The sequence below is a fragment of the Amblyomma americanum genome, chromosome 1, assembly GCF_052857255.1.
Source record: "Amblyomma americanum isolate KBUSLIRL-KWMA chromosome 1, ASM5285725v1, whole genome shotgun sequence".
NCBI classification, from domain to species: domain Eukaryota; kingdom Metazoa; phylum Arthropoda; class Arachnida; order Ixodida; family Ixodidae; genus Amblyomma; species Amblyomma americanum.
This window is the reverse complement of record NC_135497.1, coordinates 193,360,217-193,387,506: the sequence shown is the minus strand read 5'-3', so window position 1 is coordinate 193,387,506 and position 27,290 is coordinate 193,360,217. Positions and strand designations below refer to the sequence as shown.

General features: G+C 49.0%; 1 protein-coding gene across 1 annotated transcript; it reads left to right on the top strand.

Annotated features, from left to right (window-relative positions):
• Nucleotides 1–8,768: 8,768 nt before the first annotated feature.
• Nucleotides 8,769–18,764, top strand: LOC144094403 (uncharacterized). The gene is made up of 4 exons (XM_077628366.1): nucleotides 8,769–8,904; nucleotides 12,465–13,548; nucleotides 14,428–14,618; nucleotides 18,652–18,764. Exons 2-4 carry the CDS (start codon nucleotides 12,594–12,596, stop codon nucleotides 18,736–18,738), a joined length of 1,233 nt encoding a protein of 410 aa, XP_077484492.1. The 5' UTR covers nucleotides 8,769–8,904; nucleotides 12,465–12,593; the 3' UTR covers nucleotides 18,739–18,764.
• Nucleotides 18,765–27,290: the final 8,526 nt, after the last annotated feature.

Sequence of the window (27,290 nt, the reverse complement as noted above, 5' to 3'; positions counted from 1 at the left end):
GGCAGCCACTTCGTACGATTCTTCTGCGTCTTCTTCTGTTGTTGTTTGCCTGTCAAAAGATGGCACATACCCACACTGGGGGATCGGCCAAGAATCGGGTGGCTATTCACCTGAACGCAGTTGTTGTTGTTGTTGTTGTTGTTGTTGTTAGCCTATCAAAAGATGGCACATACACACACGGGGGATCAGCCAAGAATCGGGTGGCTATTCACCTGAACGCAGTTAATAAAAAGGAAAAGCACGTGGGAGCGCAACACCGGTGGATTCTTCCTCATGAACAGAAAAGGGATGAGAGTTTTGAATTCAAAATTATAAGAATAATAATAAAGAGAGGGATTAAATAATAATGATTAAGTCAAAATGTAATAATTGATAGAAAAGAAAATTTTGGAACACTTAGCAAGGCAGACGGTGAGATTCTATCAGGAAATTTAGAACAGCGGTACAAACAGATCTGTGGCTGAACCCAAATGTGGTGGCGCCAAATGATAGCAAGAGCGGGCTGCTCAAACTAAGGCCGAGATGCTGCAAGGTCTCCTCCAGCAACCTTTTTCTCAGTTGAATCGGCGACAATACAGCCAAAAATGTTCTATAGATTCAGGCTCACGGCAAAATGCACAAACGGGAGAGAGCGCCAAACCCGACTTGTGTAAATAGAAATTTAGAGGGGGGATGCGGCAGCGCAGCCTCGTCAGTGATACTTCAAGCTGCCGAGAGCAACAAATTTTCCTGTTCCAATAATATTTAAGGTGCTCATAATCCGCCGATGTTAAAAGTGTTGTGTCTTGCGTGCTTAAAAACACACGTCGCCGAAATCTAGATGCTGTAATATAGGCTGTAGCCGGGATGATTGGCAACACGGGGCCTCTGAGGGAAGCCTTTGCGAGAATGTCAGCAATCTCATTTACTGTCACACTGCTGTTACCGGGAACCCATACTAAATGAACAAGGCTCAAATGCGGAGGAAGTAGGGATAAGAAAGTTGTTAAAATGGGACCGTCAACATGTACAGCGAGGGACGAACACTAAGATAAAGAATCAGTAATTACTGCAACTGCTGTAATAGAGGGGTCTAGCTTGGGTAGAGCAAGTACAACTGCTAGAAACTCTGCTTGAAAAATAGGGGTGAAATCTGGAAGGCGCAGTGAAGAGGACCAGTCTAAATGCGTGCAAAATATTCCCATACCTGCTTTTTCATTGCATTGCGATGCGTCAGTGGCTATTGCTATATCTGTAGGTAGGGTCCTAAAGTTATCTTCTAGTAGACCATTTAAAATACTCGGAGGCAAAAGTTTTGCATTTTTTGGGAATATGTCGTTGAAAACAATGTGGATAGCGGGCCCATTGCGAAGCGCAGGAAGGATATCATAAATGTTTACATCTAGAGGCTGAAGTAATCTTTGCACAAACACCATCTGAGGGGAATTGAAACGAGACCAGGGGACACCAAAAAAGGAGGTCGGCTGACAACAAAAAATGCTTTGGGAACGGTGGAAATGGGATTCATAGATCCTGAGGTAAGTTTGCACAGTTCTTCTTCTGGCCTGAACACCGCTCACACTCATCCACGTGCACTGTGTGTAACGGAGGAGGAGGAATCAACGTTTATTAATTTCAATGGTTTTCGCCGTAGGTGGGTTGATAAAAATATTTATTTAGGGTAAGTTATAGTCGTCCCTGATGAGCGGAATCCTCAGTCGAGGACTCCGATGGCTGACACGATCCAGCGCTCCCTCTCGATCAGCGATTGATGGTCGCTCGGGTCCGAACCGGGCAGGGCAGCCTCCCAGGAGTAGAATGAACGGGAGATGGCTATTTGGTCTCCTGGTGGGTTCAGGCACTAGCAGACAAAGTGATAGAGTGTTGCGTTTGGACTGTTTCACTTTAGACAGCATTCGAGGTATTGCATGAGGAAGAAAATTTGCTTGTGTCCCTTTCGTTTCTCTGTATTTCTCTTCTGTATACCTGGCCCACGCTATTCTTCTCTCCTCATGGGGCTCGGGATGTAGGTTTTTTGGTATTGGTGCTACGCATACTTTGCTTCTACAATTCCTCTGGTGATGTCTTATATGGTTTGCCTTGTTGTTCCTTCTTGCCGCCGCGATGGCTCAGTGGTTATGGTGCTCGACTGCTGACCCGAAAGACGCAGGTTCGATACCGGCCGCGGCGGTTGAATTTCGTTGGAGTCGAAATTCTAGAGGCTCGTGTACTGTGCGATGTCAGTGCACGTTAAAGAACTCCGGGTGGTCGAAATTTCCGGAGCCCTTCATTACGGCGTCCCTCATAGCCGGAGTCGCTATGGGACGTTAAACCCCCATAAACCAAACCAAACCATAATACCTCACCCCTATTCTCTCTTTCTGTTCCCTCACGTCTTTCATTTCATTTCTGTATTCTGCCTGCTATCCTTTATTTCCGCTGTCCCCTCTTCAGGTGCTTCAGTGTCGATGGCAGATGTCGGGGCTAGCAAAAATCTTTCCCTTCCTTTTTATTATTATTTTAATAAATCTCTTACTAATTACCACGACTGAGGTCCGATTTCGAGAACTGTCTGCACTGCCAAAGGCTGATTTCTGGTTTGAGGCGCTTAGTTCCGGCGGCTTCACTTTCGGGCGCCCGATGCGCCATCCAGCCACATAGTGGAGATCAGTGGTACAAACCATAGAGTTTCTTACTTTTGGATATTTAGAAACTCTAAGATGCAAACAATGGCGCATAAAACTTTGTTTATGCTGCGCTTTACGAACTGGGAGAAGCCCTGCTCAGAGCGCAAACTATGAGACTCCGAGGCACGCCAACAGGCCGGGCGCTACTGAAAAGGAAAAGGGTGGATACACAAGGTCACATGGACAGGTACCAGGACGTCCCAGACGAATCAGGGGAATACTTAGGGTAGCCCCCCTGCCTAGGAATATGCATCCGAACCTGCACGAGGGCAGACGGAAAGCGAGAACCGAGTATGTGGAACGGGGACTGGCCCAACTGGAAAGCACAGTCTATACGGATGCGTCACTGTACCTAACCGGGAGGAAACGCACGGCCGCAGCGGTGTGGTCAATCACAAGGGAGACCTGGTTACATGCGCAGCAGCCGGGGTTGCGGACGCAACAGAGGCTGAGGAGATCGCCATAGCCTTGGCGGTAGCTAATGGGTCCAGGGAAAACAAATCCCTAAATATACTTACTGACTCGAAGGAGGCACGCAGAAACTACATTAGAGGGAGAATAGGTAGCGTGGCCCTAAACATACTCAGAAAGGTAAAATGCTTGGATAGAAAACACATACACAACCTGATATGGATACCCGAGCACGCAGGCATTAAGGGGAATGAGAAGGCGGACGGCCTCGCTCGCGAGTTGAGTTTCCGAGCGGGGCAAACGGACTACTTGTACACCCAGGCCTGCGACGGGGGGTACGCGGAGCACCTGGGCCTATACAGGGGCATTAGATATAGGTACCCACCGCCACACAGGGCGCTAACAAAGGAGGAGGCGACCGGGTAGCGCAGGCTGCAGACGGGTGTTTTTCCCAACCTACACCTACTGAACAAGATGTTTACAACACAGTACAGAGCCACATGCCCTTGGTGCGGGGCGGTGCCGACACTCTACCACATCACGTAGGAGTGTGAGCGAAACAGAACATTCCACCAACACGAACACCCGAGTGCGGAGCAATGGGAGAGCCAGCTCGTCAGCAGCGAGCTCACAGACCAAAGGACCCTGGTGCAGCACGCTTGTGAGGCAGCGCGGCTCAGCGGAGCCCTGGAATAGGGGCCCGACCTTGCGAGGACAGGACCCGGGACCGCCTGAGACGAGGACGACGCGGGTCCTGCAGCCGCGAATTCCTTAAAAGATCCAACAAAATTTGCTTACCTTACCTTATGCTGCGCTGACACTGATAATCTGACGCTGATGGTCGAAATTACTCCGATCACCACTACATCACCTCTTTCTTCCTTCACTCCCTCCTCTTTCCCTTCCCTTACGGAGCGGTTCGGGTGTCCACCGAGATATGAGAGACAGTTACTGCGCCGTTTCCTTTCCTCAAAACCAATTTCCAATTTTCTGATATTTGGTCTTGCGCGGCGGCGACTGCAGGCACCACGCCAGATTTCCTTTTGACGTAGTTAAATGCCGTCAATAGAGAATTTTAGCCTCACCGTACGGTAAACACGGCAAATACGGCAACTGGAACCGTACGGCAAATGTGCTTAGGCAAGCTTGGCAACGGTAGCAACGGCAACGCGTTGCCGTATTTACCAGACGGCTGTCCAGCTACGCTAAAACTGTCTAATGACTGGCTCTGCCTCAATAGCGTTGTGATCGATGCGCCGCTTTGTGTGTAAAAGATGAGACATGTGCAGACGGATTACTTTAACATACATTTTAAAAAATCATACCAATAAGTTTGTAAATAGCTTCGCATGGAAACAATGAATTAACCTACGATCGTTCGCAGAATAGACCGGCCGTGCTGCGCCGGATCAGGCTCTCTCACTCCCCGGTTGGTGCAGGAAATTGACGGGCATTAATGGGCGCGCTTAGCGTCGACACGCCTCCCAGATCATCATCTACACTACTTTGGAAATTTGGTTGGGCACTGCTGCCTACTTGTGATCGGCTATAGCGGTGAGGTTTGTTACGCTCCAGTACCTGTCCGAACTGCCCGCTCAATCTAATCGCCACGTTGCAGTCACCTGCGTGGTAGCGTGTGTCTTTTGGCGCGCCGTCCCTGCGGGATTCCGTGGGCAGGGCATTTCGAGCTTTGACTCCCACGTTAGCTTCCCCAGCGGCCGTTTTGCTCGCCTGTTAATTGTTGCGGGTCTATTTAGTTTATGGTGCAGTCGATGCGCCGCGGTCGCTGGTGGCTTTCGACGCCGCGCTGTGTGGCCAATGCTTGGCCGTATTCGAAGGGAGCTGATCAGTTTCTTGTCGGAGGAACTCTTTTTCTTGGGGGAGGAAGAGTTTCTCCGGCAGTGGTCATGCCCATTCACTTCTGATAGCAACGATCGATCGTCTTGTTCTGGTTTTTAGGCCAAACTGGCGATAAGGTCTCCTCTTTTTTTTTCTGTGTCACATTACTCTGTTTCACTCTTCTGTCAATAGGTATACGATATCCCGTTTTACGTCGCCCACGAGTAATTCCCGTTGGATTTTTTTTTATTAGAAAAGTGTGCCATGAGGCATAAGTTGAAAACTTAAAGATGCTTATGGCACCTCGTTAATTGGCTCACCTTACATGCTTAGCGTCATGTCTACTTGTGAATGTCAATGTATCCGGTAACCTTGGCATGTGTACATATGTAAATATTTTTTTTATAATCACTTTTGCTCTACGAGGATTCATGAAATGAACGTGCCATAAATGTAATAAAAAAGACAAACACTTTCACTGCGGTGAGTACACTGAGTGTACTGACAAGTGCGCCGTTTTCTTAGCTAGAGCAGGAAGGTAATAATTCAAATATCGCGTATGTGTTCATGTATTCGCGCGTGCATGTATGCATGTAAAAAAATTCCTGCATACAGCACATGCACTTATCCGCAAGGTGGCGAAACTTGATGAGACTGACGCATCATCCTTGCACTGCGTTAAAAATATAAAAAAACTAATGGTGCACATCATAACACCCGTGGTATTGTTGATGATGAGCGCTAGCTGGCCTAGACTGCATGTACTTTTGCAATCGTTGCATTTGCTTTGAATGCTGCTTCCACGCTTTCAACAACGTACATCACGAGGTCATACTCACACACTTGAGTGAAACTCACTGCGGCACCAATACGTTCAATTACGGGAAGCAATTTCTCACGGACAGACTGTCCTACATCCAAATACAGGACCAAGAGCATAGACCTTTCCTGCTCGGCACGAGGGGGACTCCACAAGGCGCGGTGCTGTCCCCTCTGCTATTTAACATAGCCATGATGCGCCTGCCTGCCCTGCTGGGTGCGGTCGAAGGGGTCCAGCACGGGCTGTACACCGACGACATCACCCTCCGGGCTACGCAAGGACTCCTAAGGTACATGGAGACCAGCCTGCAAACGGCCGCCAGCATAGTGGACCACTATGCCCGAGACTGTAGTCTGCAATGCGCCCCGCAGAAATCGGAATTGATCATGATTTGCAGTTCAGCTCCTGAGTGACTCAGCAAGGCAATGTCATCAGCGAATCGCAGATTATTAAGGTATTCTGCATTTACTCTTATTTCTAACTGTTCCCAATTCAGGCCTCGGAATACCTCCTGTAAACAGGCGGTGAATAGCATTGGCGAGATCGTGTCTCCTTGCCTGACACCCTTCCTTATTGTAATTTTATGGCTGACTTTATGGAGGACTATGGTAGCTGTGCAGTTGCTATATATATCTCCCAGTACTTTGACATAAGGCTCTTCTACACCCTGATTACGCAATGCCTGTATGCCTAATGAGGTTTCCACTGAGTCGAATGCTTTCTCGTAATCAATGAAGGCTATATGTAGAGGTTCGTTATATTCTGCGCATTTCTCTATAACCTGGTTGATAGTGTGAATATGATCTATTGTGGAATATCATTTACGAAAGCCAGTCTGATAATTTGGTTGATTAAAGTCTAAGGTTGCCCTGATTCTATTAGCGATTACCTTAGTAAATACCTTGTAGGCAACAGATAGTAAGCTGATCGATATGTAATTTTTCAAGTCCTTGGCGTCTTCCTTCTTATGAATTAAGATAATGTTCGCATTCTTCCAAGCTTCTGGTACAGTCTAGGTCATAAGGCATTGCGTTTACAGGGTGGCTAGTTTTTCTAGCAAGATCTCCCCTCCATCCTTCAAGAGATCTGCTGTTACCTGATCCTCGCCACTGCTGCTTTCCCCCTTTCCATTGCTCCTAAGGCTTTCTTTACTTTCTCTTTCGTTACTGGAGGGATGACACAATGTTCTGAGATACCGTCTCTCTCATTAACGATGTGATTACATTGGCTACTGTACAGATTTGTGTAGAACTTTTCGGCTACTTTACTATCTTATCCATATTGCTAATGGCATTGCCCTCCTTGTCTCTTAACGCATACATCTGGTTTTTACCTCTGCCTAGTTTCTTCTTCACCGCTTTTAGGCTACCTCCGTTCTTTAAAGCATGCTCAATTCTCTCCATATTAAACTTCTTTATGTCGGCTACCTTGCGCTTATTTATTAACTTCGATAGCTCTGTCAGTTCTATTCTGTCGGTAGGGTTAGACGCCCTCATGCTTTGACGCTTCTTAATCAGTTCTTTCGTCACCTGAGATAAATTTACGGTATCCTGTCGAACTGTCCTAACGCCTACTTCTACTGCGCACTCCGTAATGATGGCTGTCAGATTATCGTCGTTCATTGTATGAACATCAAGATCGTCCTCCTCAGTTAAAGCCGAATATCTGTTTTGCAGCGATATCCTGAATTCCTGTACTTTCCCTCTTACCGCTAACTCGTTAATGGACTTCCTCTTCACTAGCTTCTTCCGCTCCCTCTTTAAGTCTAGGCTAATTCGAGACCTTATTATTCTGTGGTCGCTACAGCGCACCTTTCCGAGGACGGCCACATTCTGAACGATGCCAGGTTGAACGCACAGTATGAAGTCGATTTCATTTTTAGTCTCACCATTGGGGCTCTTCCAAGTCCACTTCCTGTTCTCTCGTTTTCGGAAGATGGTATTCATGATGCGCAAATTATTTCTATCTTCGAATTCTACTAATAACTCTCCCCTGGTATTTCTAGAGCCTATCCCATAGTCGCCTACCACGTGGTCGTCAGCCTGCTTCTTGCCCACCTTCGCATTGAAGTCGCCCATCAGTACAGTGTAGTGTAATGGAAGAGGAGAGGTCTGCCTCTCCACACAGCCAAGTCTGACTGTGACTGAACTTCTTCATAGGAGCCATAACACAGTTGCACATCTGTCAATTTTTGTAAAGCCTTTTCACACCTAGTCAGCCCATGTTCCCTAGCCACAACTGACCGCAATGCTATACTTTTACATGACAATGAATCCTCAGAGTTTTGCCCTCTCAGTTTACTTCAAATTTACACACCAAAATTAGTGCCCATGACTAGAAGATATTGATTCCAATCAAAAAGCCTTGCATCCTTAAAAAAACTGCAGATGAGAGGTTACTGCAATCACTTTTCAACAACATATACAATTTTAAAAAAGGCCATCAATATTTTTGATAATGCCAGTGACATGAGTTCAAGAAACACATCAGAATTTGCATAGAGCTGCATTGTGTGTTGGCCACAGAAATATTATGCTTTTTTTCATTAACTTTCATGTTTTTGCTGCAAGATATGACACACAGGTAAGTCTGGCTGATGTGACTATCTGGCTGAGCACCTTTTACTAGACAATGGGGTTTATCCAAACTCACTCCTATATAACCGCATGTATCCGACGAGGTATAGGGACGACTGTCCCTGGTGCGAAGACTCGCATCCCTCACTAGACATCATTACGTGGGAATGTGAGGGCAAGCCGGATCTAAGAAAACGCACATGCACTTCTCGAGAGCTGTAAGAGTCCCTGCTGGCCTCAACGAACAGCTTGAACTGATCGAAGCGGTCGAGGAGGCTGCAAGAGACGGTTGAGTCCTGGACTATAAGTACTCAACCCTGCTCTCCCATGAATACTTTTGTGATTTCGAATAAAAGTTTTCAATCAATCAATCTGCACCCTTGTCATCGTCACAACTGCGCCGCTGCGCGTATAGAAAATGGGATTGATGCGTGACAGAAGGAAAGATGACGACGAAGGTAAATATTTCCTTGCAGTGTGGTGGCGCTCGCTGCGCGGCGACCACGAATCTCCGGCCGTTGTGAGTTGCCAACGTCGGAGGAGGAACGTGGACGACGCCGCGGAAGAAACCCCAGAGAAGCACCGCCTGCCGGTACGAGCAATCTTGACCTCAAAAGAGAGCCCGCATGCATTTCATCGGACAATGCAGTACGCATGTCCTGTTTGGCGAGTGTGCGCTTTAGGCACGTACCTGGGCCATTTTGCAATGCACCATTTGTAGCCACGTGATCAAAGCGCGCCTGACCCATGTTTGTGTGGGAAGGGTACCCAATGGGGGTCGCTGCCTTTTCTCCCCATGAAACAGAAGTATTAAATACCCCCCCCCTTCTCCATTTTTTCTCTTGCTTATGCCTCATTTTTGACGGTGTGTGCAATGCCCGGTCGCACGATCCAAGTCTGCTCTGTGTTAAAGCGATACTGAGAGCGAGCAACTTCATCAAATTACTGTTCTCAGTAAAAATCGATTCTTTGGCTCTTTCTGGCTATGTTGACATTTGTCCGGCAGCAAAACGTACTTTTATCACAGAGAAAATTGTATTCAAAATGAACTCCTAGGATTGTACGATGGGGTGCTAGTTGGTAAGACATAATGAAACATAAAACTGCACGAACGACAGGACAGGACAAGCGCAGGCTTTAAACTACTGTATTGAAGTAATGCCTTATGTTTTCCTCAACAACAATACGCATGCGCGCCAAGCACTCAACCGTGCACTCGAAACCATCACCTTATCAAGCCAAGGAAGCTAAGTTCCTTTTTGTACATGCTCGCTAACACGTTTCTCGGGGTCATATTTCTGTGTCTGTAAAGCTTTGTAAATTTTACGCACCTTCTTGCCTTTGCCACCGCCGTTTATCGTAGTTTTCTTGAAAAGCGGCGTACAATTTTTGTCGCAAGATAGACAGTGTTAGGCAAGCGCTGCCCGCGAGCCCAGGGAACTGCATGCTGTGCTCCTGTAAACGCTTTTTGATGCAGCGCCCCGTCTGTCCTACACAAACCAAGCCGCAGCTGAGCGGGATCCCATAAACCGCGACTGTTTTGCAGGGCACATGCCCGGTCCTGTGGTTGATGCCACATCCAGGTTCCTTTCGAGTATTTTCGTTAGTCAGCTGACACAGACGGGGCAGCTTGCTGGGCGCCCAAAAGAAAATGTCCACACCGAATTAGCCTCCCACCCTTCTCAGACGTTGAGAGACACTGTTTATATAAGGAAGAACGTCAAACTTCAGATTCTCGCCGTAGACAGGACTGCACTCGTCATGTCTATACTAATGTCCTGTCTTTCACGCAGTTTTATGTTTCATTTGTTATTTAAAATCCTGTCGCCAGTACATCAGAACTCGTGACGTCCTTACCGGAAAGGACGCGTGTTGCCACAGTTTTGAAGCGAATGGCGGTCTCTGCGATCCGGAAAACAAATCCTTGTGCATGCACGAATTTTACTTGCGAAATCGGCCGGTGATGGTGACACCCGTATTATGTTTGTTCGTCTTTTCTAGCTTATAAAATATCCGTTTTCAGTGACAGCGGTCTGTTTGTGATTAGCACGCTCTACCCCCCCCCCCCCCCCCTCTTCACCAAAACACGCCAACTTTCGTCTGACCTCAGGCTCCCATTAAAACTGGCATCATCCGTTTCGAACGATCAGCTCCACTGCGATCATCTCTCAGGCCACCGGATTTGCCGTTGAGCCCTAAACTGCGGCTTACGTTGTGAAGTCATAACCCAGGATATCGTGGAAAGTATTGACGTCCGTAAGGCGGCTCTTGCATGTATGCCAATGAGTAATTCACCCCATCCTTTTTGTACAGTATACGTATATTATTGAAAGCATGGTACCTTAAAAAATTGCTGTTGCTCAGCTCGGCTGAGCCAGATTATACGGAGCGAAAGGCAACCGAACCAGGGCCTATGTCGACGCGGAGACGCTGGCAGCATCCGCTACCTTTTTTCCGCTTAAGATACTCTTGTTGCCTGCGCCGCAGCTTCTCCTATAATGTACCTCCCGTTCTTCATCAACTCGACGAGCCCGCTTTCGCGACTTATCTCTAGCCGACGCAGCTTCGTGACGCTCTCTGTCGTAGGGATCGCTAGAAGCAGCCCGGCGCCTCCGATGCTCAGTCGAGGAACTCGCCCCGGTGGCCGGTGCTGGCTCCATGTCTCTGCGCCGCCTGCGGTGTCTAGACGGCGAGCGCTGTCCTAGCTTTATTCAGCAAGAGCGAATCACGTGGTTAGTCGCGTGACACAACTGGCGAGAGCGAGCGGTCGCAGCGGTGGTCGGCGCAGCGGTGGAACGAGCGGTAACAGCTACGACAAGTAACGTGTTATGACGTAACAGCAACACCTGTGGCAAGCCTCCAGTTAGAGGTCAAATCCAAGCGTCAATTGACCTTCAGCTTTGCATGCGAGAAGTGGGGATTTTCGCTTCAAAATCTCCAGTGATTGCTTTTATGTCGACTGTGTGACGTGGGGCTAAACGCGAATGGCCTATGTGCCATCACGGCCAAATAAAATGCTACTTCCGAACACAATATACGGGGACAGTCCATGAACAGTTTTGCTGCTCGAATTGTCTTGTTCGCGTTTCATTTGGCGGTCATATATAGTACATCGTTGAAAATTGGTTTTCAGGAAAAGAGAGGGCACAGTAACTGTACCACTTCTCGGTGAACACGCCAATCTTGCCGTGAGGGAGTGTTAGGGATGAAGGAGGGAGAAGTAAAAGGGGAAGAAGTGCCGTAGCGGAGGGCTCCGTAATAATTACGACCCTCTGGGGACCTTTAAGGTGCACTGACATCGCGCAGCAACGCGTTTTCGTTTCACCTGCCACTGTTGCCAGGCGGCAAGTGTACGCAACACTACGCCGCCACACGCTTTTTCTTCACGATGGGGCCTCTAATGCTCACGCATTAAAATTGTGAAATTTACTTAATTGCGTACCACAGCGGTGGCCTAGTCGAGTGAGCATCCGCCTCACATGCGGGAGGTGCGGGGTTTGATCCCCAGTACCGCTGGGTACCCACCGGTGATAGAATGGGTACAAGCTTACCCTGGCCCGGTGCTCGGCTTATTTAGGGTGAAATGCTTGGGAAATCGGTCCTTGACCCCACCTTGTGCTATGAAAACTACCACGTGCCATGGCGCCCTTTGGCCAATGCTGCCCTTGCGCCATAAAAATCCATTATCATCATTAACTTAATTGCGGAACAAACTTTTTATGAATGCTAAGAGCTAGCTACCAGGACTTCTAGTTCTAATAGAAGAAGACATACTGATCAAAGTGAATCCGGAATGCGCCGCTATGGTATCTACAATTTGATAACTAAATATCACCTCAAATGTAGGCCGCAATAAAATTTAAGGCAGAGAATTTTTTTATTATTTTTCAGGCTCTGACTCAACTTTCTTCTCAAGGTTTAGTTTAAGATTGCTTCACTGCGAGGGTACTTTGTCGCACCCCATGAAAATTTCTTAAGATTTTACTTAATCATGTCAGTCCTTGTTCAAAAAAAAAAGAAAGCTTGCGATATTTTTAAACCGCGAGGTAAAAGAATACTGCAAAAACTTCAGTTTTCAGTGGTTGCCACGGCAGCGCCACTTGTCTCATAGAAAGGGCAGAAAACCGCAAGAGGAATTTATTTTTCCTTCAGGGTGAAGAAACGAGCCAGACAACGGGAAAAGCAAGACAAACTGCAAAATGCACAGTTGTGTCTGGCAGTAAGGAACCACCTACAAGCAGCCGACTGGACTAAAATCCCGTCATTCGCTAAAGCGACACTATGAACGCGAATGATGACAAGGGCAAGCAGGCGAGCAAAGACATGAAGCAGCCAAGTGCTAAGGCGAAGGAAAGCGGCAAGAAGCGAACAAAGCCATCGAAACGATCGAAGTCGAAGAGTTCGTCCAGTTCGAAAGCATCCAAATCTGGAAAGAAAAAAGACCGGGCCACAAAGAAACGCAACGGCAAGGCGCGCGACCTCGCAGCGGGTCCCTCCGAAAAGAAGGACGCCGCGAAGAAGTCCAAGCCTCGCCAGGAGAAGGGGGCGTCGAAAAAAAGCACATCGAGCAGCGGGAAAAGGTCCAAGTCTTCAAAATCTAGCAAAAAAGGGGGAAAGGGTCGCAAAAGGAAAAGCGTGTTTCGCAAGATCTACATGAAGCTGAGGGGCTCGAGTAGCAAAAGCAAGAAATCGAAGAGAAAAAAGAGCGCAAAGAGCGAGAAAGCGCCTAAGCTGTCTCAGCCGGCCACGCAGCCCAGCGGGACATCCGACGCGAGGCAGCCTCCACCGGATGCCTCCGCATCGTCGAGCACACTGCCAGAGCAGGCGCCAAAAGAAAGCGCGCCCGAAAGCACAGATCTCGGCCAAAAGACAGCAGAGCAGGCAATGCCAGACCAGAAAGGCCCTGAACCTAAAGGCCTTGGGGAAAAGGCGAGTGACCTGGCTACTGTGGAGGAAAAGCCTGTGGAGAGCGGCGTCCCCAGCAGTGTTCCTGCTGACCATGCTAAAGCAAGTCCGGCGCACGCGGGTGAAGCCAGTGTGTCGGATCAGGTGGGAAAGTCGCAAGACCAGAAGGCTCCCCCCGTAGAGAAAGAGGACTTAGGAAAGGTCCTTCAAAAAGATGAATTGGTATCTGCGACGCAAGGCGAAGAAAAAGCTCCTGGGACGCCCAAAGAGCCGGCACAGGCGGAGCACAGTGGCGCGCTGAAGTCACCACCGCCAAAGCCCCTGCGTCTAGGTACGTTTTCCTCAAGCACACCTCCTCACAGAAGGAGTTTATTGCTTTCATCTAAATGACTTCTAGTCCAGGAAACAAGCAAGAAATGAAAGTATAGCTTTCCAGTCAACCCATTTCAGCGCCAAGTGCCCGGCAAGCTTAGCAAGCGGTTGACTGGGAACTAGATGTAAACTAATTCACAGTGCCGTCGGAAGGAGGAATGCGATGAGAACCCAGGCCTCCTTTGGTGCGAACAGAACATGAACGTAAAAAAGGAGCATCCGAAGGCGCACTCGATCTAAGGCTGTTTGTTTTTGTTTGTTTTTTGGCGAAGCGCTCAAACTCCTTCGCTACCAAATTGCGCGCTCTTTCCAAGTTATGAGTTCATTTTAGTACTGTCCCTCCGGAACGCCGGCACGCTCGCCTTGTTAGGCTAGCATTAGCTGTACGCCGCTTCCGCGATAAGTGACCATCGTCGATAGCTTGCCTTCGCCTTACCGTTGGCACTGTTTCACGCGGCTATCAGCGCGTAGAGCGTGTGAACCCGAAAGATTAGACCGAAGAGTATTCTCGAGCCTTGCGCTGGCGGCTGGAGAGGTAGTATACAAAGGAAATGGAGGGCATTACGTTCTGTTTCGTTTGAAGATATCGTTCTGGATGCATCCACTCCTTTCAGGGGCACGGTAGTTCCTCAACAGATCGCGGTAATGGCTGCGCGTTACGTTCAAGCTTTATAGGATGTCCGAGCCCAGCGGACAGAGGGATGACCAAAAATTGTCAAACCACTCCCGATTTATTTGATATTTCAAGCGCTCTGTGTTCTTTCCCGACGCGAAACCGGCGCGGTCCGTATGTGCAAGATTTTGCGCGCATGGGCAGCGATAGTCGATGCCGGCGCAGAGACTCAAGAGGCAACCCCGGGCCACGGCCAGGCGGCTCAGCCGCGTGCGGGCGCAGTCGATGGCGGTCGGCAGGTAGCGGCCGGGGCGTCCAGACCCCGCGAGGAGGTCATCCAGCCGGAACGGCTGCCCATCAAGGACGAAGAGCGGCCGGAAGCAGCTGCTGGCACGGCCACGTTCCCCTGCCCAGAGGTATATACAGTATAGAGTGAACAAAAGGATGATATTTAGCATCTTTCTAATTACACCAAATTTTGCGCACGATGTTAGTGGGACGACAATGTCAGACTTTTTACACAAAAGTAACTGATTTCTGTCATCATTTTAAGCAACAATTTGTTCTCACAGCAAATTTATTCATGATGTGCTTTCTGCATTGTGCGAAGGTATCAAGATTATACGTTTTTTTTGTTACAAAATAAGGCAACAATTTAAAGAATACCTTTTCAAAATAACCTTATGCGTCTTACTTCACACACAAGCCTTTTCTGGCGATCCCTGCCCGACTCCGCCGAAGCATCGAATCCGAAGCTGTCAGTGAAAGTCTAGTCCATGCTTGTCCACTTTTGCAGCAGCTCCTCAACTTTACTTGGCGCTGCTGACTTTTTTGTCCCTCCGACGATATGCGATTCTTATCTTAATATATTCAATTAAAATAATCTAAGTAGGCCGGCTTGGTCACTCCATAAGGTCCACAATCCTCTTCCACATCCAATTTTTCACCAGCGTAGAACAGCGCTTAATTCGGGTCGTAATTTTGTTGAAAGACATATCCAAATTCCAATATGAAAGCCTAACCTTTTCAAGAATGCCCTGAGCGACCTTTTCGCTCATGGTGTCTTGAATTAAGTCAATCTAGAGACAAATTCCACGAGCGGAGAATGAGCCCCGTATACCATTGCGTTCCTGCTTGTGTGGTGTAACGCGGGAAGTTTAAATCTTGGTCCATAAAAATTGCGTTTGAGGTGGTGGTGTTGAAAAACATCCATTAACCGTTGAGTTACAGAGAGGTGACTGGGTTGGGGCTCTGTTGGCCCCCTCCGCTCACAACTAGGTGGAGCCCCTATTCAAGGGCCCCATTGGCAAGTAAATAACAGGCGCCCGCGTCCGTTGAACCAAGGCTTTTTGGTATTGAGGTCTTAACAACCGAGAAGGGCCGCCTCATCTCCCTGGTGAGGTTGGGGTTAGGGGGGGATAGATGGGTTTGACTGGGACGCCCAAACCATGCGGAAGGTGTCAGCCACCTTCCCACAGAACTGGCACGCGCCATTAAAGGATGGGTTGAAATGCTTAATCACCGCCGGGCAGAGTACAGTGTTGGTGAGAATTTTGATGAGGAGGCACTCGTCAGCGCGATCCAGACCCTTACAAGGGGCCGGGTAGCGCCTTTGCTCCTCCTTGCAGTAATCGGTGATGTCTTTGAATATAAGGGCCAGATTGTCTTGTTGGGAGTAGGCTTCCAAGGACAGGGAAACTGCGCGGGGAGAGAATGCGCGGGTGGCCTGATCGGCCTGTTCGTTTCCCTGGAGTCCCTGGCGACCGGGGGCCCAAATCAGGTTACGCGGAGTTGGATCTACGTATCGGCAGCTATAGATTATAGATTGCAGTATGCTCCGTGAAAGCAGGGGAGCCGACCCCAGCTCAGAGTTCTGACAGGCCCCTCGCGAGTCGGTGATTATGTGTTTCGACTCGAGATTAGTGAGAGCCAGAGCGATGGCAGTCTACTCCGCGTGTGTTGCGCTGTAGGGTTTGATAGTGAGCCAGTTAGCTGTATTTGTGTTGTGTACGACTGCGGCCGTGTACCACCCCCCGTGGTGTAGTCCGCCAACGTCCACGTAATACACGTGTTTTTGGTGACCATAGTATCGCTTCAACGCTTCCGCGCGCGCCTGGCGACGACCGCTATATATGGTCTTCTCTGGACATGTTGCGGGAATTGGGTCGGACCCGGAGGGCACGTCTTCAGGGTTCTGGCACTCTCACCCTTTCCTCAGTGTGGTTGGTAGTCGTGTTTAATGTGTAGTCTGTCCAAGAGGCGGCGACCTGACGGGACCTATGCAAGACGCGTGTATTGGTTTAGTAAGTGGGCTTCTCGAAGCTCCTGGAAGGTGTTCACGCCCAGGGCCAGAAGTCTGGTTGGACGAGGCGACCGGGGGGTCGAGAGCCCGCTTGATGACTTTCCGGTGGTTGGCTTATCATCGTGTATGCGCAGGTGCAAGTAGGGGGTCGAGCAGAGGATTCTACTCGTTACGAAAACATGGGCAAGCCGCCGTGTATCCTTGCTTCGTAATCCGCCCCGCTTGTTGGAGACACGCCGGACCATGAGGCCGGGCGATGTACACCACGAATCCCATCCTGCACATGAACTTACTTTTCAATTCGTGACGTATCCACACCAGGTGTTCCTTTCTCTACATCATCCTAGGAACCCAATTGTTTTTTCACAGGCGTGCAGTGTTAGAGCTGGCGTCTGGTCGTTAAGTTCAGCACATTGCACATGACGTCACACAATCCATGGAGTTACTGTAAAGCCTGATAACAAGACGTAAATCTTCGGAAATGTCGATAACAGACAGTCTAAAGTTTTATAGGCTTGAGCGAACAATTTCTTTTTCGACAACTTGTTTGGTAGCTGTGGCGTGTCCCCTGGGAAGATCGAAAAACCATAGCTTCTCTGAACCTACGTCTCTAAAAATTTGTGAAGGCGCGGACTGCGCTACTCTGAAATCCAGTGAACGCTGATGGTGGTGTTTCATCCTATACTTCTGCCGCGGATATCTGCCATTTGAACGTATACTCCACCGACAGCTTATAGATATATGCAGTAATACATGCAACTGCAGTAAATGTCACCCGAAAATGACACCAAGGTAAAAAAAAATTTAAAACAGACGAAAAATGAGTGCAATACGAAGTGCCCACGAAAAGATAAAAAAAAACGCTAGAGATCACTGCGGCAACCCGCTTTGGAGGAATGAGAAAGCATTTACGCCTCCTCGCCCCTCTTTGCCCCTCTTTGATTTTCTTTGCCGTATCGACTGATTGATTAGTTATCGAATGGTTGAGTGCCTCTATTGGTTGCGATGTTCGATGTTAATTCACCAGTTTCCCCAATTGCTGTAATCAATCGTCTTAATTACATTTACTCTGATTATACCTTTTCATTTCAATAGCCCATTTTGAGTTTTGAAATTTGACGCCACGAATCGTTTTCAAATTTGGAGCCATGGTTCGTTCCCGCCCACCTACTTGTTTTCACAACAATTCGCTATGTTCACAACATTCTCTAGAGATGTGACAATTTTGGCTTTAATTAATTAACTAATCATCCGAATGACATCAAGATTTTGCGCATCATTGTCAAATCGTCCTCTATCGATTACAACCATTCGTCTGATGCTATCTCTTCTGCGAACGAACTGCTGCGGGCACATTTTGGTGACACGCTTTGGTGACACGACTCCGCCGACATAGCGCAGAAATGCTTCGGCATTAAAAAAAACGGCCTGAAGGCAAACAGTTACTCCACTAACAACTCCTAACAGAAGAAGTGGGCATTATTGCATCGTAATGTATTCAGAAATAGCAAATAGGTTTTTATGTCTGTGATATTTCGAATTTATACGAAAAAATATTGAAAATGTACCTTTTTGTTCACTACTGTACACGATGATGCGCGTCTCTTTCGCGGGTACTCACTCGAGATTTGTCTTTGATGCCGAAAAAAACTTGGCATCGTGTGACACGTGCAATTTCGCTTGCAGGGAAGCTTCTGTCAGCGTCGTCGCCACTCCTTCCAAGGGGTGCACGCGCAATGCGAAGCAACTTATTTCTGTGCGTGAGCGCGATGAACGCGTTTCAGATGGCGCAGCGGGCGCGAAACCGATGCGAAAGCGACTTTGCTGCGGGGCAGGTACAGTTGAATGCCCTCCCTTCGACCTGGAGCGACGTTCGCATCAGCGACAACGCCTGAAGCTGGGTGTTATGACGTACCGTAAGGAGAACGCGAGAAGTCGTCCGTGAGTCAAACGACGCGCGCGTGCCGATGCACGTACCCGCATCATATACATGCATCTCTGTTCCTCACTGCACTGAATTCGCCGTCGCCCCCACTTGTTAAACGATTACTTCTCGCAGTGGTTCTTCGTGCCATCGCATAGCCCGCTGCAACACATGCTGCACGCATGTTCTGAGAAGGCCTAACGCGACGTTCTTTCGCTTTCAGACCGACGTGGAGCACGGAGGAGCGATTAGCGTCGACTGGGCCTCATTCCAAGCCTTCCTGTTGCCAGAGTTTGCAGCTGTATTGTGAATACATGCCCAGGAATAAAGCTTCGCCGGAGACAAGAAAAAAAATGGCTGTGGTTTAGCTCTGGTTAAACCTGGAGTGACGCGATAGCTACATGTGGCCGAGTGGAACTCGCTCAGTCGGATTGCAAGGTCAGTCTTTCGCCGCTCCGTTTCGCTGGCGGCTCCTTCTTCATTTTCGTCCCACTTGACACGGCGCATGCGCACAGCTGTTGCAGCTCGGTTTCGCCGGCGCGCCGCGCCGCCGGCAGCTGCAGCTGCTTCGCACCACGTGACCAACCGTGACCACGCTGAAGGCTCGAAGAGGTGACGTAGTGTAGCTATCGCTACAACAAACGTGCGAATTTTTTCTTGATTTTCTAATAAGCTAACAGAATTAGCAGCTCAGCTAACGGGACGTGAATGTGTAAAACAGACAAACAAACAAAACAAAACGAAGTACTTTAGCAGGCGCATATACAAAATATCCCCCGTAACTATATCTATTACGTAAAAACCGATCACCCTCCTCTTGAACGGAGGACCGCGCTAACACGCTCGTACATCCTTAGAATACGATCACTCCCAAGAAGGCACCTCTGCCACCACACTTTCACCAACTGCCCCGCCGGGACATGTTTTGCAGCAAACCCGGAGCCATCGGACCGTCGCCAATGGGGCTTGAAGATGTATGCCACGGGAACTGGATTTACTCTACCAGGTACTGCGCAAAATCCCAACCCACTGCCTCCATGGTACAATATTCGCACAGTATGCAATCCCACTTTGACTAACGAGAAAAACAAACCATCAGGAACACATCATACAAGGATACTTTCACTAGAGCAAGAACTGATAATTGCGTGCATTTTACACAGACAGATTAAAGAATTGACAGCGCTTACGCTGGCAGCCTTAATCGCGAAATTCAGTGATAGCTATGATAGCTAACGTCGCAGACACTAAATTTTTCGTACTCGAAAAACAACAGAACACTTTCTGTCGTCACAACAGACATTTCGTAGTATTTTGGGACATGATCTTGAAGTAACAACCGAAATTCTCCTAGTAAAAACAATTTTCTGTATTGCGCAGGCAATTGTAATAGTGCCCGACCAGTTCTATTGTGACAACAAGCGACTTCCCGATACTACAGAAAATTTTGTCATTACAAAAAAAAAAACGATAAAACATTTTACCGTATATGGGCACGACTATTTTTTTTTCGACTTTGTGTGGTGGTGCTTTTTATTAAGGCATGAAACTTTAGTAAACATAGATCCCCGCGTAAAATTCGCCTCCTAAGTTAATTTGTAAATTCATTTTTTTTTCTCCCAAGTTGTTTCGGCTTCGGTTCCAGCATTTTGGGAACAGCGCTAACGCAGGACGGAGCGAGAACACAACACAGGCGCTGACTAGCAACTCACTCCGTCCTTTTCCCAAAATGATCGTAAACCAACAAGCCCAACTCTCCCCTTTTCTCGGTTTCAGCAATCGAACGGTGGCACGTCACGAGTATCAGGAGACATACAACCACTATATGTATAGTTTAGCCCACTTATAACGAATTCCTGAGCGTCACGCAGGTTGCGTTCGTTGTATCCGAGGTTCATAGTAATTGGACTTTTCATTTTACAGCCAGAAATATGAAGTTCGACGAAATTGGCCTTCGTTTTTTAGCAAAGTTCGTTATGCGTATCGGCTTCTTCGAAGGAGAAATGTCACGGCGTTTTCCAGGCTCCGCAGAGCGGTCATACATATGTTCCTTGTCGAGGCCAAGCAACAAGCTACCTTAAGAACACGGTTTAAACCAATCGCGGTTAAAGCGTTCACAGCAAACGGTGGCAGGTCCGGCCTCCTCGTCATCAGATTCTTGGCAGTTGGGAAGTGCTCATACTTCGCTTACAATCAGTGTAAGAGTCATGATCCGTACCTCACGAGGCCATAGGCCAGGCGAAATTATGTCCGGCCATATAAGCATCGACAAAGTTTGTTACTAACCCACATGTATCTAATCACGCGGATGTTCGACAGCGTTTTCAGTCGTTTCTTGGCCCATAAACCATGCATGCTTTTCGGAAGAAAATTCCGATGCACTCCGCCGTCAGTCCCATCCACACGGCTTTAATCCTTTCCACAGCGGCGAACAGAGATATCCGAACCGGAACGTCGTCGTCAGCTGTTACCAGCGTGCGCTGTATCGTGTCACCGATGCTAGGACATACTGAGCGCGTGAACTGCGCCCACGTCCGGTGGCTGAATCTTGCACTCTTCATTTGGTGGCGAGAAGAGCATTGTCACCACAGTCAGAGAATGGCGACGCGTGGAGCGTCGGAAAGCACGAGCAGGAGCAATTATTATTTTCGCTATATCATGGCTGAACTCAACAAGCCACTGGACGAGAAAACCGTGATGAAATTTATGCCTGGTTCCACGTTCCTGAAATAACAAGAAAAAGTAAGGCATTATGCAGGCCCTTTGTGTTCGGCCTATAGCGTACGAAAGCGTACTTCCCAAAGTATCGCAGTTAGCTAAACTTGCCGATGTCAAAAGACAGCCGCAGGTCGCATTGGTTCATTCTTGAGCACAGAAGCACGTTAACGCGAAAGTTTGCGACCAACGCAGGTGTCGCCGTTCAAGGCATTCGTCTTTGACGGCCCCACTTGGTAAAACTGTTCGGTTTTTTCGGCAGTGTCTCGCAAGTTCCCTATTATATTTTAGGTCCCCACATTCCTTCCAAGGGAAGTTGTCACGGGTGCTCCCAGTCCCATTGTCCCAATGCATGTTTGGACGGTAGCTCCGCCCCCGTTCGTAATATTCGAGCGTTCGTTATAACTCCAGCCGTTAAAAGTGGGCTCAACTGTGTGCGTGCGTGTGTGTGTGTGTGTGTGTGTGTGTGTGCGCGTGTGTGTGTGTGTGTGTGTGTGTGTGTGTGTGTGTGTGTGTGTGTGTGTGTGTGTGTGTGTGTGTGTGTGTGTGTGTGTGTGTGTGTGTGTGTGTGTGTGTGTGTGTGTGTGTGTGTGTGTGTGTCAGAGATAGAGAGAGAGAGAGATTATACAGGGATTATACATGCTATCCATGCTATCCGGGCAGCTAACTATGTTTACATTGCCTTGCCACCGAGTTGGATAGCATTCATGTTTAACAGTGAAGAAAAGGGGGGGGGGGACGTAATAAACGACAAGGCGATAAAAAAGAAGCGAGAGAAAAGCCCTCAGAAATTTCCTTTCCACATGACTGAAGATTTGAAACATGTTTTTCTTCTCTGCCTATGTTGTTTGTTATTCTCATTTCACTGCGTTGTAAGCAGCTCCTCAACAAGGTGACGGTACCGCGTGTGTACGTGTCAAAGCCATCTCGGTGCAGTAGAAAAAGAAACAACATTTATATTTTCAAATATTTTTATTCTCGCAGCACGCTGGCTCAAGAAAAAAATGAAAATTGGTCGCGAGGAAAGGAAAAGCGCAGTAACTGTTACTTTGGGTGGACACCTCAACCGCGCCACAAATGCAGGGATGGAGTCTGTAGCAAAACAGCAGGAGGAGGAGGATGAACTGTTTTCGTCGACAAATTAGCAAATGGTGTGGGGTTATAGCGGCATCAAGTGACCATGAGCTCGTGGCGTTGGGTGACTTCTAGGGCTCTTGTTACAACCGGGATCTGTGTGTCCTAGTCGGAACTAAGAAATGCGGCCTCCATCTGGTCTAGATTCGAGAGCTGCAAACCTGGCGGATGGTCTCCTGAGGGCAAACCCAGAGTATGTGGGATAGAGTGGCGTGTTGGCCACATAGTTTACAGGAGGGAGAGTAGACCCCAGGGTATATGCGGGCATATACATCGCGGGGTTGGGGAAGGTGTTTGGAGTTGCCTCCACGCAACCTCTTGGGGTTTGGTGAGAGAAATATGTGCGGGTGGATATAGAAGTCTACCTAAGCTGTAGTGCATGGTTATTTCATGAAATGTAACCATACGATCTCTTGCCGCCCTCAGGAGCGGCGACACCACACCCCGGTCGACGAATCCTCGGGCATGATTGTGGGCCGCCTCGTTCCTTGGATGGGATGAGTGTGCAGGGACCCAGATCAATTGGATCGGGCGGAGTTGCTCCTTGGTTGAGCGGAGGAGAGATAGTGTGACGGGGGAGACACGGCCTTTGGCGAAATTACGAATCGCAGATTTAGAGTCGCTGAAGATGGTTTCTGCAGAGGTGGAGACCATCGCCAAGGCTATGGCCGCCTCGTCGGCCTCTTCAGACGATCTGACGGGAATGGAGCACGCAACCAACGTCCGTCCACAGTAGTTTACAACCGCGAGCGAAAAAGAATCGCGATCATAGTATTCGGTGGCGTCGACGTAGACCGCTGTCTGATTTGTTAAATTCTTTTTGTGCAGAGACTTAACCCTGTCCTTGCGGCGAGCGACATGGTACTCTCGGTGCATGTTTCTAGGGAGAGGAGTAACGATAAGGTTACTGTGGATTTGGGATGGAAGCTGGGCCTTGTCGGCGACGGTCGTTTCGAAGCTTATTCCAAGCTTGTCGAGTATGTGACGTCCCGTGGAGGTGTGGGTGAGACGCTCGCACTGAGAAGTGAGATGAGCTTCCGAGAGCTCCGTCACAGCAAGTGTTGTAGACCCCTAACGTCACTAGTTTATACGTGGGGGTCCGGTGGGGGAGATGAAGAGTCGCCTTGTATGCCTGTCTAATAAGGCAGTCAACGCGGTCCCCTTCCTGGCAGCTAAGGTAGAGGTAAGGGAGGGTATATGTGAGGCGACTGATAACAAAGCCTTTGTGCCCGCTCTGGTAGAGGGGCACAGTATCCCTCGAGAGAGCTGGAGCATAATGTCTTGCGTAGAGAGATTTGAGAGGAAGCCAATCATGGTGCGAGGTAAGAGATCGTTATCTTCAACGTAATGATTAAGACGGTTGAGAATGACGTGCTCCATCAGTTTCCCAGCACATGAAGTGAGAGACGGGGCGGAGGTGTTCGAGAGCTACTCGTTTGCCTGGTTTCGGTATGAAAGTCACGCGTGCATGTTTCCATGTAGCGGGGATTTCACCCGCTCTCCAGCAATCAGTCACAAGGCAGTGAAGGTGTCAATGGACGGGCCATCTAAATTACGGAGAGCTTTGTTGTAAATGCCGTCCGGTCCCGGGGCAGAGGAAGAAAGAGAAAGAGGAACCGTAGTGGACGGCTCCGGATTATTTTCGACCACCTGGGATCCTGTAACGTTCGCTGACATATCGCACATCACACGGCCTTCTTTCACATTCCACCTTCACCGAAATGCGAGCTTAGGGACCGGGCTTTGATCCTGCGACCTCCTGCTCAGCAGCCGAACGCCGTAACTCCTGAGCAACAAAATAATGAGCCTCAAACAGTGACCTCCGGCGCACTTTCGTTTTCATTTTGTTCATTTCCAACATCACGGATGCTGAGGGCTGTGAACAAAAAGCCCCTAAATGTACTTGACTGTGTCCATGGCCCGCATGCATGGCATTGGCAACAAACGGCAATGCACTGAAACACTGAATCAGACATGCAGGGATCTGGCACAATTTCCAGACATATTAGAAAGGATATTTACAAGAGAAGCAAAGATTGTTGAATTAAGTGTGTACACTGTAAAATGCAAAAACATTCGGGGGACACTTAAGTTAGGCTGTGTCAGATGGTGCGACACGCACGAAAAAATACGGCCCAGTCGCATTTTCGTTGCTACGACAATGCAACCCTAAATATTTTAGGGTTTTGCGCTCGTTAACAGACACGCAACTACGAACAGCCAGACTCCCTTGAAATCCTATTGGTTGCCGCCTGGGCTGTTCGCAACGCTCCCGCCGACGGTGCGGCAGGGCGACCGACTCGTTGGAAGTCTGTCGCAAAGCGTTTACCGACACCGACGTGTCGTCCAGTCGCAAAACGTCGAAAATCGCACAGCGCCAAGGATACAATAGCATCATGTGAAACAGCCTTAGGGGTATGGCTCGATAGCGGGAATGTGTCCCTTCAGCGGCCTGGGGTCATCGTTGCATATCATTTCGCACGTTCACTGCTCTTTCTTTGAATAATTTTTACGACAGTTCTTTTCATCTCTTTTTTTTTACTAGAAAACACACAAGAGCTCTCTTTAGCGAAGTCGAGCGAAAGATCGTTAGTGGTCGAGGGGTAGTGCGCCCGACTCACGACCCAAGGGACAGCGGTTCGAGTTCCGGCTCAACCGTTTTAACGCGATAGCGTTAAGGGCCTCGTGTCGCAGAAAATCCGGTGTCGTCGGCGTTGGCCGTGAGCGAAAAATCTCTCATCTCCCTCCTCCTCCTCTCCTCGCAATGTTCGCCACTTCCCCAACAGACAGCGCGCGACGGCAGCGCCTCCCTCTCGTCTCTTTCGGGCGCAGTGGGGGCCGTGCGGGCACGCAGGAATCACGCGGTGAGCGCAGAAAATTGCAGAAAATAGAGCCATTCCCCAACAACGAAGCCACCAGCGTTGAGCGGCGAACAACGCAGCGCACATCCAAAGCGCGTTCACCACGAAGCTTGCGGCTTGCTGCCCGTTCGTTCGGCGCGGAAGCTATGCTGGCGTTCGTGGCATCGGGTTTGTCGAGAACGATGTGCCGACGAACTACGACTGCAACTTGAGTCCCGCGCGTTTCAGCAAAGCGTCTGGCAGCGCTTCAACGTGGTGTGCCGCTCTGCGCGTCCGTTTCACAATACGTAGCAGAGCGATTTGTCTAACGGCAAGGCGTCGCTCCGAATGGGCGATGGCGTTCCGTGGACTCCCTGGCAGTGCTGCAACAGGCTGTCGCGTTCAACTCTTATAGAGGCGAAGCTTAAGCGTCCTCCAATTTTTTTCCTTTCAGCGCAATTGCTCTTCTTTCTTCAGAGTCTCTGCGTAATGGTCGTGGAATGACGTCATGGCCCTGTAGACCAATAAGGAATTGTATGGGTACATCAGCTGTCTTTTCCTTTCCCCAAAAAACCAATTATTATTATTATCATCTGTCTGTTATTGCCAGGAAGAAAGAAAAGGAAAATGCACAGGCCTGCTCACTGGCTCATGCCAAGCCACAATCGCTACCACGTGCAGATAGTAGGAGAGTTGAAAGATAGGATAGAAAGACAGGATAGTAAAGACGCGCTAAAGACAAGGCCGATCCCAGAGGCAGTGCAATACCGGGCCAGCCGGCGGCGGAAGTGAAGCAACCTTCAAACCCTCTGCCACATTTCCAAAAATAAGTCCAATTGGACCCGTAACAGATACCCGTCATCAGTGTTGTGCCGTGTGAACATTGTAGGATGTTTGGATTAACCGGGCGAGGTCATGTGCCTGTGACGTCACGACCGTTTCGACCAATCGTGTTGTTTTCAACACAGCACCATCACTAAAAAATGCATGTACACTAAAAAACACGTAAACAGGATTTTATTTCGCTTTCGACTGCAGCTGTTCTTAAACAGCAAACCTTAAACTAAAAAGCGCTCACGACTGAGCACTCTTGCTTGCCTTTGCCAACGCTTTCCGCAACGGATAGGGTGCAGGGATGCAGACGAGATATCGTCATCGAAAAGTTTGCGAACACAGCACCGGCACATCTGAACATGCATCAGTATTTTGGAGCCGCTGTTCGCACTGGCGCCAAGACGCCCGCATCACAGCATCAGTCTCGGCCGCGAAAGCTGACGGTGGTGCTGCCATCCACCCCGGGTTGATTGCGTTTCCCCAGGTCGCCATGAAACTTCTTCAGGACAGTGTGTGTGTACATATCGTGCTCGGCGAACTGACGAGCAGCGTTGGATGCGCCCAGAAAAATCACAGCCTGCAGCCAGAAAAACAGTAATTCCATTTGCAATGGCAATAAATGCTGCAGCTGCAACTGCATCAGCTCTCACAGCGCCCACCGCTTCACCGGTGTCCAGTGCCGCCGCGGTAGCGCAGTGGTTATGGCATTCGGGTGCTGACCCGAAAGACGCGGGTTCGATCCCGGCCGTGGCGGTCGAACTTCGATGGAGGCGAAATTCTAGAGGCCATTGTACTATGTGATGCCAGTGCATGTTAAAGAGCCCTAGGTGGTCGAAATTTCCGTAGCCCTTCACTACGGCATCCCTCATAGCCCGAGTCACTTCGGGACGTTAAAACCCCATAAACTTATGTCTAGCATTATTCCAAGCTCCAGAGTAGCTGCTCAGGGGAGTTACTTGTCATGCACTTTCATCTGAACAACATGCATGATGCACAACTGGCGCAAACAGCAACAGCCGACAAATGTTGCTTTGTTATAGGTATATTTATTTCAGCATGCGCCGCTGGGAACCTTTCGACCGGGCTGCTGGCTTCTCTTGTTGTCAGACGACGTCAACACGCAGCTAGGGTCGGAACCAAGCTCGGTATCATTTGTGGCGTATGCAGATATTTTCCCGAGCCGTAGTGTTCTTGTTGACACCTGAGTCAAGCCCTCGCTCCCGCCGTCGGCACGCTGGAAGAGCGCACAGCAAAGTACTGGCGCATCTCCTCGTATTCCCGGAGAAGCCTTCCGAGGAGTAGCGTCTCGTGAGCTACGGGCGGCGATTCCCGCGGCTGC